The 17077-nt window shown below is 41.1% G+C and overlaps 1 protein-coding gene across 1 annotated transcript in view; it reads left to right on the forward strand.

The window, feature by feature from the left end:
- Positions 1 to 3500: 3500 nt before the first annotated feature.
- The window catches only part of grm5b (glutamate receptor, metabotropic 5b), a gene marked incomplete at both ends in the record, with an annotated part of 63587 nt that continues 50010 nt past the window's right edge, over positions 3501 to 17077 (forward strand). Inside the window, 5 exons of the mRNA XM_080459569.1 lie at positions 3501 to 3650; positions 4669 to 5118; positions 5318 to 5432; positions 14996 to 15070; positions 16629 to 16803. Coding sequence (XP_080315695.1) covers positions 3501 to 3650; positions 4669 to 5118; positions 5318 to 5432; positions 14996 to 15070; positions 16629 to 16803 — 965 coding nt within the window. The remainder of the gene's footprint in view (positions 3651 to 4668; positions 5119 to 5317; positions 5433 to 14995; positions 15071 to 16628; positions 16804 to 17077) is intronic.

Raw genomic sequence — 17077 nt, forward strand, 5'->3', positions numbered from 1 at the left:
CTCTTACCTCTTTTGACTGTTCCTCCCCTCATCCCTCTCTCCCTCTGTCCCTGTCTTTCTCTACCTCTTGCAGCATACATTGCCTTCCTCTCTCCCTTGCACAATACTTCCCTCTTTTTGCTTCTCCCACCATCTGTTTTCACCGAAGGCGTCCTGTTGCCTCCCTTTTCCCCGAAACCCTCTCATCTTTCTCTTCATGATTCCTCTTACACTCCACCTTCATTTTAAGTTTCCCCCTTTCACTTTTGTCTCACCTCCTTTTACTTCTCAGCGAACCACCAACGTCCTGGTCATGACCTTGATCCTGTTTTGCATAAGCAGTGGATGCCATCCTCTGCTGTCTGAACCGTCCCAGCTCCCCCTGCTCCAGTCACGGTCAATTCAATTGCTCCATTGCTACGAAGTAAAGTATTTGTGTTGCTCCAAGGTTGAGCAAATGATAAGGCTTCCTCCATTAATGCAGAGGGATGGCTACTTGAAAAGTTTTCCCAGAGGAGGAAACTGATGTCCCTCCTATTTGCCTGACTGTTAAACACAGGATGCTCGCTGCAGTTCTTGCAGCTGGACGTGTCCTCTATGTCTGTTTGGATCATCCACTTAGTGGCTCACATTTTGCAAAAAAAAAAAGGTTTTCGACTGTTGCCCAACCTCTGTTTGCACTTCATTATAAAGATGCTTTTCTATTATTTATCACAACAAACCACGTGAAAGAGCCTACCTTCGTTCCGAGAACAAAAGGAATACAAAACAGCTCTGTGCCAACAGTTTTTGCCAAAGGATGTATTGCAAGTCTTTGTTCACGCTTGAAAACAATTTAAATCGTAATGATGGCAATAAACTGGGGCCACTTTAACGCTCCAAATCTGCTATTAAAGTAACACCATTAAATCAGCAGGAGAGAAGGGTGACACATTGCCACAAGTGTCATTAGGTTAGAGTCATGGGGCAGACACTTGAGGATTGACTCGCAGTATGCTGATGGGGTTTCTTTTTTTTTCCTCCTGTTCTCATCATGGCTTTTCGACAGTGGAGTTAGTCATCAAGGACCAAAACCAAAGAGGAATTTAAAAGAACGATGGGACCCCCCACTGGATTTATGTGACCTTGTTGGCGCCATAGTTTTCTGAGTGAGTTTCACTGTAAAAGTTGTCCGACAACAACACTTTCTTCCAGCAGCTATGATGTGCGAAGTAATGTTGTGGTTGTTGTTATTGATATTATGTCGACGCCTGGTGACTGTGGTGCCTCTACTCTGTCACGGTGATTTAGAGCTACTCCCCAGGAAGAAAAGCGCGGGGCTTGAAAGCTGGGTTCATGTTTGTAAGCCCTGCTTACAGTACGTGTATTTAGGAGTCACTGGACTACATCTGACACCGTCATCTTATTAACTGGATATCAGTAATAGGCAATGCAGCAGCTAATACACTTATCCGTCATCTTCTGTCATCATCTTTTAGGCTCATTGGTTTGAGATTGCAGCATCATGGTGTTGATTGTTTTGATTGCTCTGAAATAAAAAAAATACATGTTGCACCTTTCAGTATACACCATTTTCCAGGGAGTCCTCAAAAGAAACACGACATCATTGGATTACAGAGTAAATTAATCCTATCTAAGTATTCTGCTTTTTGCGGGCACTGGAACCAATTGCACTTAACATTGGGTGAAGGCAGAGTACATTCTGGACAGGTCACCAGTCCATCACAGTGCAAACACACAACTTTGCATCTGTGAGAGAAAACCGACACAAGAACACGCACCTTGTAGGAAGTCCCAGCTTGGATTTGAACCCATGACCTCCTCGCTATGAGGCAAGATTGCTTAACCCTACTCCGCTGGCTTATGCGCAAACTAAATAAGATATTTTTTTGTATCATTTCTTGTAATGTAATTACTTTTTTCTTTACTTCTGTTGTTCTCTAGAGGGGGAAAGGTTATTTTTCTATGTATTGTTGGAGATATTAAGAACCTTACAGCCCGTGCGCATATGGTAGTTACACATTTTGCCCGATAAGGCTGTTTTCACAAATGAACGCTCCTTGTTTCGATTTGAGAGGCTGATATATATTCGCCAAATGATAACCTAATGTTTGCCTAAAGGACTACTGCACCGCAGTCACACAATTAACTCTGAGGTGATTTAGTGTGTTTTTATTTCTAGGATGAAGATCTTTGTTATGTGTGAGCTTAGAACAGATAAACTGATGAATCTACAAATTGGAAAGTTTGACTAAGAATAGTTGAAAGACCACAAGTTTCTAAAGATGGATTAGTACGTGTTCAATATGAAAACATGATGTCCCCAACATCCTCTGAAGGCCATTATAGCTGCTTTTGGAGCGTTTTTCTTTTTTTTTATTTATGTGTAAAAGCTTCTGAACCATTAGCAAAAGTCTTTCAAAATGCTTTTATGTTGTAAAAGACTCATCGTTTTCCTGGTATCCTTTCAAAACTTATTCACAGAAATCTGGACATGCAATATGGTGGTTTTCAATCAGGTTTAAAAGTTTATTGTTGTCCCACTGTATTCTAGGTTCTGGGTACAGGTGAGGCTTTGCCTGCTTTGAAAAAAATTAGATTTGCATGTCAGTGAAAATCATAATAAGACATTCTCTATCCCAGCCATTCTCAACAAACCTCCATAGGGGTTATAATTTCAGAAAGCAGCTACAGTAGATAATTGTGGGTGGAAAAAGTTTACAATATTAATGAATAAATAAAGGCAAATGAAATGAAATGAAAAGAAAGAGTAAATAAAATGAATTCATGTAGGGAACAGTTTGGGTGGATGGTCACAAACACCAATGAAAGTTTTCCCTGGGGTTCACAACTTCAACAGATTAATAATGCTGATTCTAGACAGCAGAGCAGGCTTGAGAAACTTCCTATTTGATTTTATTTTGAGGGCTCTTGTGTTTATATATATATATATATATATATATACAGTATATATATAACTGAATTGGTTGAATCAATGTTAAATGCGTTTTTATAGCAACATGTTGGTTCATCTAAGGTCTTTTGTGCACACCTTGAACCGTCATACTTGTTTTTGTTCACAATATGAAGTGATTGGATTACGCTGCTAGACATATCTTAGCTGTTTGTAATTATGTAAAATCCAGCTGCTGCCTAATATTGAAATTAAAGTATTTCCGTCTTTCAGGTGATCGTGAACATGCCAGTCTGTTAGCTGTTCCCGTGGAGACAGAGTCTTTCCATTTAAATAACTCAGACAGTGAAACTTATCCCAGGTGTTTTTTTCTTTTGGATTCCCCAGGTTGTCCTGTTGCACGTGTCTCAGCGGTCGCAGTGATGCTTCCACCTTGAAACATAAAGGCAAAAAAGCAGAAGGAAGGAATTCACTCAAATCACACTCCTATGTGCAACAAGCTCCTGCCATGGCCAGGAAAAGTCTGCGTCGGATGAGTGATTCCCTGTGACGGCTCTGCGCTACGAGTTTGAGATCTGATACTCCTTTGTAAGCCAAAGGCCACAAGATGATGCTCTGGCTCTGGCTGCTACTTCTGTCCAAGCTCTATCAAGCCGACTCCGCCCAGTCCCTTGAACGGCGAGTTGTAGCGCACATTCCTGGAGATATCATCATTGGAGCGCTGTTTTCAGTCCATCACCAGCCTCCTGCTGACAAGGTAATGTTTTATTTGTTTTTGTATGTTTCTGAAATATGTGCTGTTTGTTGTAGGACTCTATACACTTTTCCACATTTAATTTCGACTCATTCACTTATAATGCTCATTGCTTTTTAAAAAAAACAACAAAAAAACAACGAAAATGATAGGGAAGTCAAATAGATATTTGAAATGGTTAAATGTTTGGTATAATTTCCAGCCAAATGTGCAATCTATTGCACTGAGACTCATAATGATGCTCATCTTATTAAAACCCCAGAAAGACATTCAATTTGTTGGATGTACCTCCTCCATGAACACTCAAGCTCCATTAGCTACCCCAGGAACCAGGAGTCACCCACTGGCATTTAAGCTTTTTTCCATCTCATTATAGATAATAGCAAACAGAAAAAAGAAAAATTCAGTACTTCAACATGACATGATGCAAAACACTGAATCCCAAAGTCCAATTGTGGGTTTCACAATGCGTTCGTGCATCCTGCTGCATCTGTTAAAAGAATTTGAATAATTGAAGTCATTGTGATGACAGTACTTAATACGGCCTTGTTACCCGAATGACAGTTCAATTAGACTCGACTGAAAGGGGATCAATACTGCATGTTTTCAGTGTTTTTTCTTCATATTGTGGACGTCTAGAAGAATAGATTTTGTTCATGATTTCACCTTTCTTTTCTTACCTGAGTGCAGCACTTGATTCCACCTCTTTTGTTGCTTTGAAGACATCCACCCTTAAAACCTGTTGAAATTTCAGGACTCAGTCTGGCAACAGTTTTGCATCATCTGACTGTAATTCGACGCCAGCCTCAATCATTTTTTGTGGCAGATGATATACCTGCAATGAGCTGGTTTTTCAGAAAAATTAATATGAAACCTCCCATTGAAGAAGCTTTCTCAAGCATGTGCCCATTGTTTCATACTTTGTCCATGAATAATACGAGCACACGCCGTTGTAACATTCTGCATTTGACAGACTCACATAGTAGGTCTACTTCAACCGTTTTCCACAATGTTTTCTCAGGTACATGAGCGCAAGTGCGGTGCTGTGCGAGAGCAGTATGGCATCCAGAGGGTGGAGGCCATGATGCACACGCTGGACCGGATCAACGCTGACCCGTACATCCTTCCCAACATCAGCCTGGGCTGTGAGATCCGGGACTCTTGCTGGAACTCGGCTGTGGCTCTGGAGCAGAGCATCGAGTTCATTCGGGATTCTCTGGTCTCCTCTGACGAGGCTGAGGAGTGGGGTGGAGGAGGCGCTTGGGGAGGAGGAGGAGGAGGAGGGGGAGGTGGAGGAACGACCATAAAGTGCGCCGACCCTGCCGCCACTCCAATGCGAGGGAAGAAACCCATCGTGGGCCTAATTGGGCCGGGTTCAAGCTCAGTGGCCATCCAGGTTCAGAACCTCCTACAGCTTTTCAACATACCGCAGATTGCCTACTCTGCCACCAGTATGGACCTCAGCGATAAGGTGAGCGCTCTTATCGACGGGCAAATGTTTTCAAAGCTGCGCATTAATATCAGACAGACTATATTAAAGGGAATCACTACTGCTCAGCTTTAATGTAACTTTAACTTAATTATTCAAACGTATCCATTATCCACTCGGCTGAAAGTTTTCTCCTGACGCTCTGGAATAACTTTCACTGCCTTTGTTTCCGATGTTTCAGAGCCTTTACAAATACTTTATGCGGGTGGTGCCTTCAGACGCACAGCAGGCGAGAGCTATGGTGGACATTGTCAAGAGATACAACTGGACCTACGTGTCTGCTATACACACTGAAGGTACAACCACCCACACACTCTGTATCTAGCTCTAATGATCTCTCTCTTACACATACACACACACACATATACACACTGTCCTCGCCTCTTATTTTCTCTGTGTCTCTGCCTCAGTGATACTCAAAGCAGACAGTCCGTGATGGTGCTCCGGGGTTTAGGTTTTTCTTTCAAATTCAAAAATAAGAGTGGAATATTAGTATTTATCAATGTGAGTACGAGATGGAAGATGCAGGTCTTTGGCAGGATTGCTTGCACTACAGTGAGATTCTTCCGGAGATGGGAAGGAGAAGTGTTTTTTTGAAATAGATGTGTTTTCAACCTGTGAAGATAAATGTGGAATAAATGCGTTCAAACTCGCTCCAAGTCAAAAAGGTGCTGAAGGGGAAGTCTTCAAAAAATAGGGAATGCTGATCAGCAGTTAACCACCGCCTGTGGATACAACAGGGTCATGAGAATATATATTTATGTTGTCAGTTATCACTTATTTCAAAGTGCTCCACTCAAAAGGGCCTGAATCCTCAATGAAGAAACAACAAGGGAGAAAGGGAGAGGTTTGTGTACTCGATGAAAGAGAATGTGCTTCAGCTGTGTTACTCATCCATTCAGTTACTCACTGTGCACTCCGAAGTTGGAAGGGAGTTGAGTCACTGCTGGGAGATGTTGTCGATGGTGTGACAGCCACCTGGACTAGAGGAGAATGCAGTGAGTGTGTGCACTCACTCCACCGAGGGAGGGGAGGTTTGAAAGCCTGCAATAAAAAAATGCACACACGTACAAATGCACACAAACACCCCAACACATATAACTTAATACAGAATGACTTCTACTCATCTGTCACCTTTGCCCTGAAATAAATCCTCTTTCAAAGAAGTAAAAGATGTTGGCTTGAGCTGTTTGAACCTCACGAGGGAGAGCAGGCCCTCTAATGTGTATGGGACAACAGGGTTCAAGGGCACACATGCATGAGGCTCCATAATGTGCCTGTATAAACAGATTTAGGTCGTGACAGCAGTAGTAAAACCTGCGCACACAGTGAGGACTACAGATTCTGTCCTTCGGCCTCACCTGGCGGCATTACAGCAGCATTGGACCTGAGCTGTACATGGGCTAATGTGATTGTGCCGTTCATGCCCACCAGTACAGTTCTTCTCAAACTCTGAGGGATGTGTGTTATTGTGAGAGGAAAAGAAACAGATAATGACTGAATAAATGGATTGGGAACCATCTTCGATGTGTCTCATCAATCCGAAATTGTATGTCTCTGATATGATCTTTTTCTTTAATCATACTGGTTGCTTTTAGGACAAACCTATAAATTTCAAGTCTGTTTTTACTAGGAACTTGCATCAAGAATGGGTCTTAACTTAAAATTAAAATTTCAATTAAAATAAAATTTAAATAGTGTTCTGAAGACAACAAGAAGAATAAGTAAGATGATCTTTTCAATAACTAATAGAAACTCTCACGCATGTTTCAATGCAACATGGGCTAAAGCTTGACCGCCATACTCCAAATTAAGCCCTTTCATAGGGTCAAGCTTAGTACATTTTTTGGGGCGAAAATTTAAATAAATGAATGTATTTCTTTTGTTTAATTTCAGCAATTTTTGCTATGGTCACACTGTTGCAACATTAGACTCTGAAGTTACAGTCAGCTGTTTGTCTTGCCTAATATCTGATAGTCAAGGTGTAAAACATGACCCGACCTTTGCTGGAAATCATATTTTTCTACTCAATGAAAAGGAAGACAATATTAAAAACAACAGGAATAAAAGCAATACAAATTTGATAAAAAAAAAGAAGGAAATAAATGAACTTAGTGTTGTCCTATAATAACCTGTCATGTAACTTAAACTTATTTATTCTATTTTTACTTCATGATTTGCTTCTTTTTGTCTGGATTTTCAAAAAATGTTTTTTGGATGAAAACAGGATACAAAGTAATTATTGTCAAGTGATTATACCAAGAATTACATAACCCGAACACATATACCGGTACATATTGCAGTGGAAAATATACGTAACAGGAAGCCTTTGGCTCCAATACATCTTATTTCCAGGGGCTTCTGCTCTCGGTGCTGACTGGGAACCGAATGTTGTTCGACCTGATATCTTTCATACAGGCAATTCTATTCGGGAGATTCTGCCTCATGCGGCATGGTGGAACAGTGTTTTGCATCGTCACCTCACTGCAAGGATGAGCCTGGATATTAGTTCTTCCGACTTTTTCCTCACAATCAAAATGACACATTCAATATCTATTGACGGCTTAACTGGAGACAGTAAATCACCTAATTACAGATTTCATCTGTGTGTGATGAAGCCGGGACCTGTCAAGTCTTAACTAGACTGTGTGTTAAAGATCGATGGCTGGTTTTCTCTGAAAACCGTGGCCATGATCGCATTGATCCTTTATACGTAACATTGGGCTGTGATTTATTTCCTCACACGGAAAATGAAGCAGAATTTTTCTGAAGATGTTGTCACTTATTTGCAAATCTGCCTGTATTTGTTTATGGAAATGAAGAGTCAGAGACAAATCACTCTGCATATGTATGACAGTATGCTGTCAGAAATAACATTTGTCTTGTGTGGGACAGTATTATTTTTCCTTCTCGTGAGACCGAGCTCTGAGTGTGTGTGGGTGAGCTTTCAGGGAGTGTACATGCCTTCCCGAGTTTGTGTTTGAGAGGGTGTTTGAAGCTGTGTGTGAAAATGGCCATGATTGTGTAGAAACTCTCTGTACTTTCGCAGACAGGCAGCATTGACCTTGAACTACTCTTCAAAGTCGACTGCGCCCTTGTCAAGTACAATCACTCTCAGACACCAAGACCTGAAGTGGAAAGGTGGCACTGAGAGGGCTGGAGAATTAGAAAGGGTTATGGAAGTGTGTGGCTGAGAGGGACATAGAAGAAAGACGAGCGGGGAATAGGAACTGCTTTTGGAAGAATAAAGTGGAGGTGGAGCAGACAGTTTGGAAAAGGATGGAAAAGAGGAGCAAATTAAGGTTTTTGGATGAAGAACGGGGGTGAATGAGCGATTCTGGTAAATCTAAGAAAATGCAGACAGAGCTCAGGGTGTCCCTTTGTGTGTGCTTGGATGTGGAATGTTTAGAATAAATAGAGAAACATACAGATGCTGCAGATTCAGAGAAAGATTGGAATGATTGTAGAAACTCATTAAATCTCTGCATTAACATTTTGCATCTGGGGGCAAAAGTGATATGCAAGAAACTGAATAAAACATGTAATATCAACATAGTAATTACACTGAAGTAATGAAATACTACTCTACAGAGCGGAACATTATTTGCTCTATGCGAGGATATAACCTGCTTGTTCGAATTTGTGCATGCAATCTGTGTCTTTTGCAATGGTTTGGCTTGCTTTGCAAAGGGAATCTCAGTAGGCTGGACAGCATTTCCTTACAGTTGTGACTGCAATGCTAAAAGCCACGCACAGCGCAGTGTCGTTTCGAGGGACTGGAGATGGACATATGAGAACTCTCCAGCCAAGCAATTTCTTGCAGCCCTGAATACAAAGTAACAGTCACTCGGTTCCTCAAGGTTAAAGGGAACATGCTTTTCTGTGAATATGGCGAGCTCCATTACACAAACACGATAAGACACCCTTATTCTTTTAAACCCTCTTTGCACCCCCTGAGAAACATTTATTGAACACCAGCAGTTGGCTCATTGTTGTTTTTGTTTTTTTCCTCATGAATTAAATCTTTATTCTTTAAGAAGTGACCATCATATGTGTGAATGTGACTGCACTTCATGACCAAAGCCATTGAATTAGATCAGACAGACAAGCTCAATGTGACGTGGTTGTGTCTGTCTCATGTCGAGTGTCCCACTGTGGAGTGCATTTGCTGCGTGAAAGCTAATAGAGGGGAGCGGGGCCGATTGATTGGCTCGGCAGAGAAGGGACCCCAAATTGTCAGCATTGCAGGGTGAGAGGAGTCGCACAGTTTCATCCTGTGCAGTGGTATTTCCTAGTATTTTTAAGACCCCCTCCAACCCTCCAAGCCCCCCCCCCCCCCATCTGGGAAACCAGAGCTGTGAGTTATTGTTGAATCGACATAACTCATTGATTTTTGTCCACTGACTCACCACTCTGTTTTCTTTAATCACTGCTGAGTAGACTATAAATCGCACGGTTAGATCTTTAGTAACAATTAAACTCTCCAGTAAGTGATAGCACAGGTCCTCCTTTGATCGCAGGGTTACATCAGTTTGATCCCTTTCTTTTCATGTCCATGTTTAAGGGTAAAATACTGAACACCATCATCATTAAAGACTGTGAATGTGATGAAAATGGTTAAACATTTAAGACATCCTCGGAACCGTGGCGCATAAGTGCAGTATATATTCTACCTGCATGGAACAAAAATGCAAAAGAATACAACAAACACTGTATTCTCATCGAATGTTTCAAAATCATGTTAAAATGGAACTTCTGATGGGCCACCATCACTCATTCGTAATGGGCCATTGTATTATTCAGTGGGTGAATACTTTCACCCGCTGGCACAAATCACCTCACCAGACTTTATAAATGATTCTCAGCGGTTTATTGTAATAGCAAATGATTATATTTGTTATTTTAAAGATGGAGTAGCTCGATTTTTTTTATTATTGTTCTTTGTCAGTTAATTTTTTTTAACTCAACATAACAGTGTAACTACCACAAATAGGTGGTTTTTGAGCAGCACTGCAAAGTCAAGTATTTATTTTTACTGCATATTCAAATGAGATACTTTTTATTTGACCAGCAGCCTACAGATAAACAATATGGATGTGAAAAAAAATCATTATTTTTTTTTTTTACTATGACTATGTTTTTTTTTTTTAATAATGCTCCATCAGTAAAAGTTACAAAGATTCACTTACTCAAGAAGATTAATGGTGTAGGTTGTGAATGTTCTTTTTCTCCATGCTTTAGTAGATGAAACAAGCTATATATCATGAAGATAAATTCTAATACATTCTGTACTGGAAATGTATAGAGGAGGGAGACACGTCATGTCTATGCAGTTCTAGGAAAGTATCCTGTGTAAGTCAGATAAGATTTATTAAATAATTGCAAGGTCAGTTACACAAAAAAGTGCCTATATGTCTGGAAGATAAATACCAAACTAATGAACTTTCATTGGACTAATGTGTGTGTAGGACATCATCAGTCTGATGAAGCAGAGGCGAAGGCTGGCACTTCTTAAAGCCTTTTCAGGGCACCTGAGGGAAACCAGCCTGTAGCTGAAGATGCTCATCTGCCTCACTAAGCACCGTGAAGGGAAACCGAGCCGTATTTCATTGTTCTTTGTCAGCATTTTTCTTTTAATCCACATCCCGTTTCCATCATAGCTCACATGTACAGGAGAAGCTCTGTATGGACAAAATGTGGATTCTTTGTGCTCTCTAACTTTTTGATCAATCTGTCATTGTCATTATATTGCAGACTAATGATAATGATTCACACACTCAGCCGTTGTTGGGATTTTGGTTTGTGTTTCACTGGAGAGAATCATCATTATCGTCTTCCACGACACTGAGTTTAATATTTCTTTGTCCCATTCTTTCCCTGCCAACTCCTGCTGTCATTTCTCTCTATTTAGCTCAGTTCGGTTCAGCTCATCAGGTTTTATTGATGTGAAATTTGACATGTGTCACCCAACCACACTCCAGAAAAGAAATGGATCAACCTCTCAATAAATCAAGACGTCAACCTTCTCTCCAATTCTCTCATTGCTGTTTGCGTTTCTTGCTTTCTCCTGTTGGTCCCGACTGGTTTTGCTGACGTCACCGCTGATCCTCTCTCCCCCTCCATCCTATTTCCTCATCCTTTCACCTCTCCTGTCATCCCTTCGATGTTTCCCGGTAACTCTCCAGCACAGTGCGACCTTTCCCTGCTTAGATTTTCTGGCAGATTGGAGGAAGAGGGAAGCTTAATGGCTTGGGTACCGATGTTGTACATAGAGGGAGTTGTAATAAAGGAGAGAGAGGAGAATGACTGACTTGAATCTGCTCACATTTATATCATTGTCTCTGCATGTGTAGCTGGAGGGTGTAAATTCAAAGTGGGTCATGGGCCAATTTTTTGCATTGAGCAGACTCTAACAGTCTACCTCTAGATGAAGACACAAAATTGCAAGTAAATACTCAGAAGAGCAACAATTTTCACTTCAAACACTCTGAATATGTAATTTTCTGCATGTTGCACTAATGTTACAAGAATGTTGTTGGAAATTATTTGTCTGCATCTCACCCATCCCATTCATTGATAAACGAAACTACACATACTACAAATACACCTGCAGATGTTTTGAGATATTTTGGAAACTCTTTCACAAAATATGTTTCTGTTCATCGCAGCCCATTTAAATGGCTTTAGGTTTTACACACTAATAACTGTAACCACATTTGGACCAGCTTGGTCAGGGGGTCACGTTAGAATAAACTATATTTGTGTTTGTTTAAGTTCATGTTCAAACCAGCAAGAATGTGTCACCAACCTGAACCCCCCCCCCCCCAAAAAAAATGGCTTGTTCAGATTGAGCTGAATCACATAAGAATGTTTGAATTTCAATGTTTTCTTTTGAATGTCTTGTTTTCTTTGAATCTGTGACAGCGGGGAATGAGGAAATAGAGAAAAAGAGGGGAAAGAGAGAGAACATGTAATTGCATGTAATGGAGCTGGGACGAGTGACAGGAGGATGAGGATGCTTGTTGAGAAGGATGGGGAATGGGTGAGAGGGAGAGCGAGGGGGAAGGAAGGAAATGAGTGCGATCTGCTGCTGAGAAGTCGGGGGTGAGTGGCTGGGGTTGGAGGATCGGCAGCTTTGCAGAGTGCGGAATACTCTTTAACTCTGAGTTCAATAGCATGTCGCAATGTATTGTAACATACCAGAACACATGATGAGACATCAAAGAAGAAAGGAGGAGTGATATTTTCACTTTCATGTTTTTCACATTTTTTACTTCAAGTAAAGTGAAAGAGAAAAGTAAGAGTTGAAGTCAAAGCCCAGTCAGGAAGAAATGCAAGAGAACAAAGCTGTGAATGGGTGATTAATGTTATTTCTTTATAGTGGAAGATGACAAAACAACAAAAAATACCATTTGTGTAAATGGAAGTGTTGGCAGATGTCCCTTGGACCAAAGGTGTTCTGCTCCAGATGATCATCATTTTGCACTTATATGCCATTAAGGTGTTTTCAACTGCAAACACTCCTTTGTATGCGCTCCAGAGAGGGGCATTCAGTTTTCGGCACAGTGCAGAAGTCGACAAAGTGTTTGACAGTGTTTGGTTCACGAAAGAAGCACATTTATGAACTAATGACATAGAGCAGAAGCAACAACAAAACAGCCGAGATGAACTAACGTGCAGACAATAGCAGACAGCTCGTAGACAGGCGAGCCAATGTTTAATTTGAGGCTGGAAATACATCACAGGTACAAGCGAACCACCAGCTGTGGGGGCAGAATAGAGAGAGACACTCAGTTCAACAACTTTTCATGTACAAAAGTTACTAGATAAGAGATCCCAGAAACTTTAATGTGATAGTCACCAGTTACCAGGCAAGGCAAAGCAGCTTTATGAGAATTAAAGTAATGCAAGATTAAAAAAACAACAACATTATTAAAAGCATAATTATATTCTTATTGGTAGAGTGAGTCGTCTTTCTGCATCTTGGAAGGCTGCAGGTTCAATCTCTCACTTGATGAAAAACTGTGAGGTTACGGTCGTTAACCTTACAGTGGGTTACCGTGAGCTAGGATGATGAGCGTCGAAGACAGACATGTTGTAGAGAAAACATGATTTTTTGTGAAAGTGGAAAAGGTTTTGCTTCCTCGTGGAAACTTAAATATTTTCATTTAGCAGATCTGCAGATTTTCATGGTACATACATGCTGAGAGCTACTTGTTGCCATGTGAACGCTCCTAACTGGGAAACAGGACTTTCCCAGCTGGTAACTTCACGACTTCCCAGCTGGAATACTTCAATGTATAAAACCATGTTCATTTGCTCCTTCTTGCATTCATGTGTTATGTATTGGAGCACAGACCAGGTACAGATAATAATAATAATGCGCCATGCAGTAATAATATTTGTAGTTTTAAATTTTTTCTCAGCTGGTCAGCTCTTTAAGAATACATTGTATTGTTGTTTGGATTGGTTTAGTATGGCTTGTTAATAGATCATCAGAATTAGTCTGCAAAAACGTTTGTGATTATTAATCATGTTATATGAGATTGTTGATGACATTTTGCCCCTTTTAGTAACTGTTCAGTGCTGCCAAATGAAAACATAATAATAATGAAGTGAACACGTGTGTTGGATTTAGCTGGAAGGTATTCTGTAATATGAAGTTAGCTTTGGGACGCTCTGATGGGAAGGAGAGCACAGACCGGCTCGTGCTGTCTCTGTTTGATCGTAGCCCATCTCTGCTTGTGTGGGTTGGGCTTCCTTTAGGAGAGGCGAGGGCACAAGTGTATTTGGGTGAGGGTGTGCTGGTAATGTGGAGTAGCACAGAGAGAGAGGAAGAGAGAGAGAGAGAGAGAGAGAGAGAGAGAGAGAGAGAGAGAGAGAGAGAGAGATGTCTCACACGTAAATCCCTGTTGAATCCAGAGTGAAGTAGGTTACAAGCTTTATCGATTTTGATGATGGTAACTGTGTGTGTGTGTGTGTGTGTGTGTGTGTGTGCGTGTGCGTGCGTGTGCGTGCGTGCGTGCGTGTGTGTGTGTGACGGGCAAAGTGTAAAGTCCTGTAATTAGTGTCTCAGTGAGGAGTGGGAGACAGATGGTACAGACCATCCTTCCCCTGCACGCTTTGACACACACACACACACACACACACACACACACACACACACACACACACACACACACACACACACACACACACACACACACACACACACACACTGGTCAGGGATTGCGGGACCTTTTCTTCTCTTCATTCCTGCTCCTCTTCTCGATGGGCTCTCCTCTCTGTTCCCGCCATGATTTCTCACACCTACTGTATCTTTTAATCACAGAATTTCCTTATCTTGACCTCTTCATTAATTTCATGTGGCGCAAAGATCAGTGCCGCCTAACTGGGATGCTTTCAGTGACTATAAACATGCACTGTAAACAGGAACAAACAGTAGGCATTAAATATGGATTAAAAGGGGAGAGTTTTGATCTTCTCTTCAATCAACACAGAGAGGGGAATGAGATAAAAGAGGAGAGGAAGACAAATTAGAGAGGGGAATCCTATCACAGTCTTTGCCAGTGTGTACAACCCTTCATTTGCATAAATTCCAGGTCACCCAATTTCTCTGGCAAAGGAAGGGGTGCCACATTGGGGAGAGGCTTCCTCTGACATAAATTTGAGTTTTTATTTGTATTCACTAACTGGAAACATGCTGAAGTGGGCCTGTTTCTGGATGGACTCTATGGATCTCTATTTATCTGTCTACCCAGCTATCATCTATCTAGTCATCTGTCTTTTATTTTTTAAGCTGGACCTTTCAAAGCGGAGTTAATTGAAAGCCTTCTGACCTTGTTCTGTGGTTTTGTAGGCAACTATGGAGAAAGTGGAATGGAGGCGTTCAAAGACATGGCAGCCAAGGAGGGCATCTGCATCGCGCACTCCGGTGAGTCACACAGGTCAAGATGACCCCACTCCTAAACTTTGAAGACCCGAGTTCATGTGGAAAAACGGATTTGCGTCAATTAATTTTTATTTGATGGTCACTGCCTAGATTATTATGCTCATGTCAAACTACTGCTGTGCAAGGGTTTACTGTCAAGTGTACTTTATTCAACATGTATGACTTGCATCTAATGTTGTGAACACAGCCAACATGACTTAGATATTCAGTTAATAAGAAGAATCAAAATTAGGTTGTAAGATGCCAAATTATGATGGTTTCGCTTTCTTGTGTAGACTTCCATTTCACACTGTGGGTGTCATTTGTCTGCATGGCTTTAGGCAGCGAGCCATTCAGCCGTCATTTGGACGGTCAATTTTCGGAAAAGTCGAACAAAACAATAGCGTACGGGTTGCTCGAAGCCGTCTAAAATGTGTATAATGTCCATCACGACTTGTCTCCGTCTAGTTTTGCCCAAATTCATCTTTTTTTGCCAAAATCTAGGAAATATATGGCTTGAGCACACAACTCGCAACTGACTTCCGGGTTGTATTACGCCCAGTAACGAGCAACGTGATTGGCCAATTCATACCATGTGGTATATACGTTTTGAAAGGCGACCTCTGATTGGTTCATAATTCTCTGACTCATTCAAATGCTGGGTCACGAGAGAGGAATTTAGGTAAACTTTCTTTCCAAAATGCTGAGGAATAAAATTTGCAGAATCCACACCGATGAGACTAATTCTATGGACCTCTTATCAATGTAATTTTTCCTTTCCAAAATGTTGACACATGTTTGGATAAATGCATATCATTCATGCGTTTTATTGAAGAATGAAATATTCTTTCTTGTGAAAATTCTGATTTAGATTTTAGTATTGACAATCATGCTTGCTCCATCAGCAGTTTAACTATGTGTGACTGTGACATACTAAGGCCTTGGGACTGAGCTATAGGTGGAATGAAGGTAATAAATAAGCATTTAATATTCAATTAAAAACTAAGAAGAGGATAATAGAAACTATTTCAGGGTTCAGAGTCTACAGATGCTCAGTTTAGGGGTGCAGATAAAAGCAATGTGTCAACTACAGGGGGAATAAACAAGCACATGTAGTGAGGTTTGGAGTGAGGTGAGTCAGGTACAGGTACAGGTATAAATGAAAACCATCACCAATGAAAAACCTTAACCTTAAAACAAAAACGACAACTTTTTAACAAAGCAAGAAAGTATATTGGATGCATCAGCAACAAGAAAAGGAAATGTATTACTGTTAAGAAGCAAAATCCACAATCACAATGTATTATTTAGTAGTCCAGGATGCATTTGAATGCACCATTTAAGGCCCCCCACCCCCTCAATCAAAAACCTTTTGGACACCCTGATTTTATGGATGGACACCCACGAAATCCAATTTCTGCCTAAAACCATGTGTGGCTGCAACATGACTGAAATGAAAGAAACTACCTCACCGATAGAAAGAAATACATGCTCAGAGGGTGACACCGAGCGCGAAGAACCAGAGATCTGAACATACCTTTATGTGACATACTCTCCCCAGGCAAAATCTGGAGCAACGCTGGAGAGCAGAGCTTTGATCGACTGCTGGAGAGGCTGAGGGCCCACCTGCCCAAGGCCAGGGTGGTGGCGTGTTTCTGCGAAGGCATGACCGTCCGCAATATCCTCATGGCGATGAGACGTCAGGGAGTGGTCGGGAAATTCCTCCTCATCGGCAGGTTAGTGGGGCTACAAAGTGAATCTGTGTGGTGTTGATAAGATCTCGACTTGACAAGGTTTCTTCAGAGAAAATGAGTCTCTGCCTTTGGATGCTGCATCATTTACACACTTCACATGAATGACTCAGACGTACCAGCAAATTCTTGATTTCCTCTATCCACATTTGGTGTTTCGGATGGGCCTGACTGACAGAAAACTATTGGAATCAATTAAGGAAAACTCACTTCAAACAAAAACACTTGAGATGATTAGATGTAAGTGTGAACAGAGCTG

The sequence above is a fragment of the Lipophrys pholis genome (genome assembly GCF_963383615.2).
Source record: "Lipophrys pholis genome assembly, chromosome: 3".
Classification (NCBI taxonomy): Eukaryota; Metazoa; Chordata; class Actinopteri; order Blenniiformes; family Blenniidae; genus Lipophrys; species Lipophrys pholis.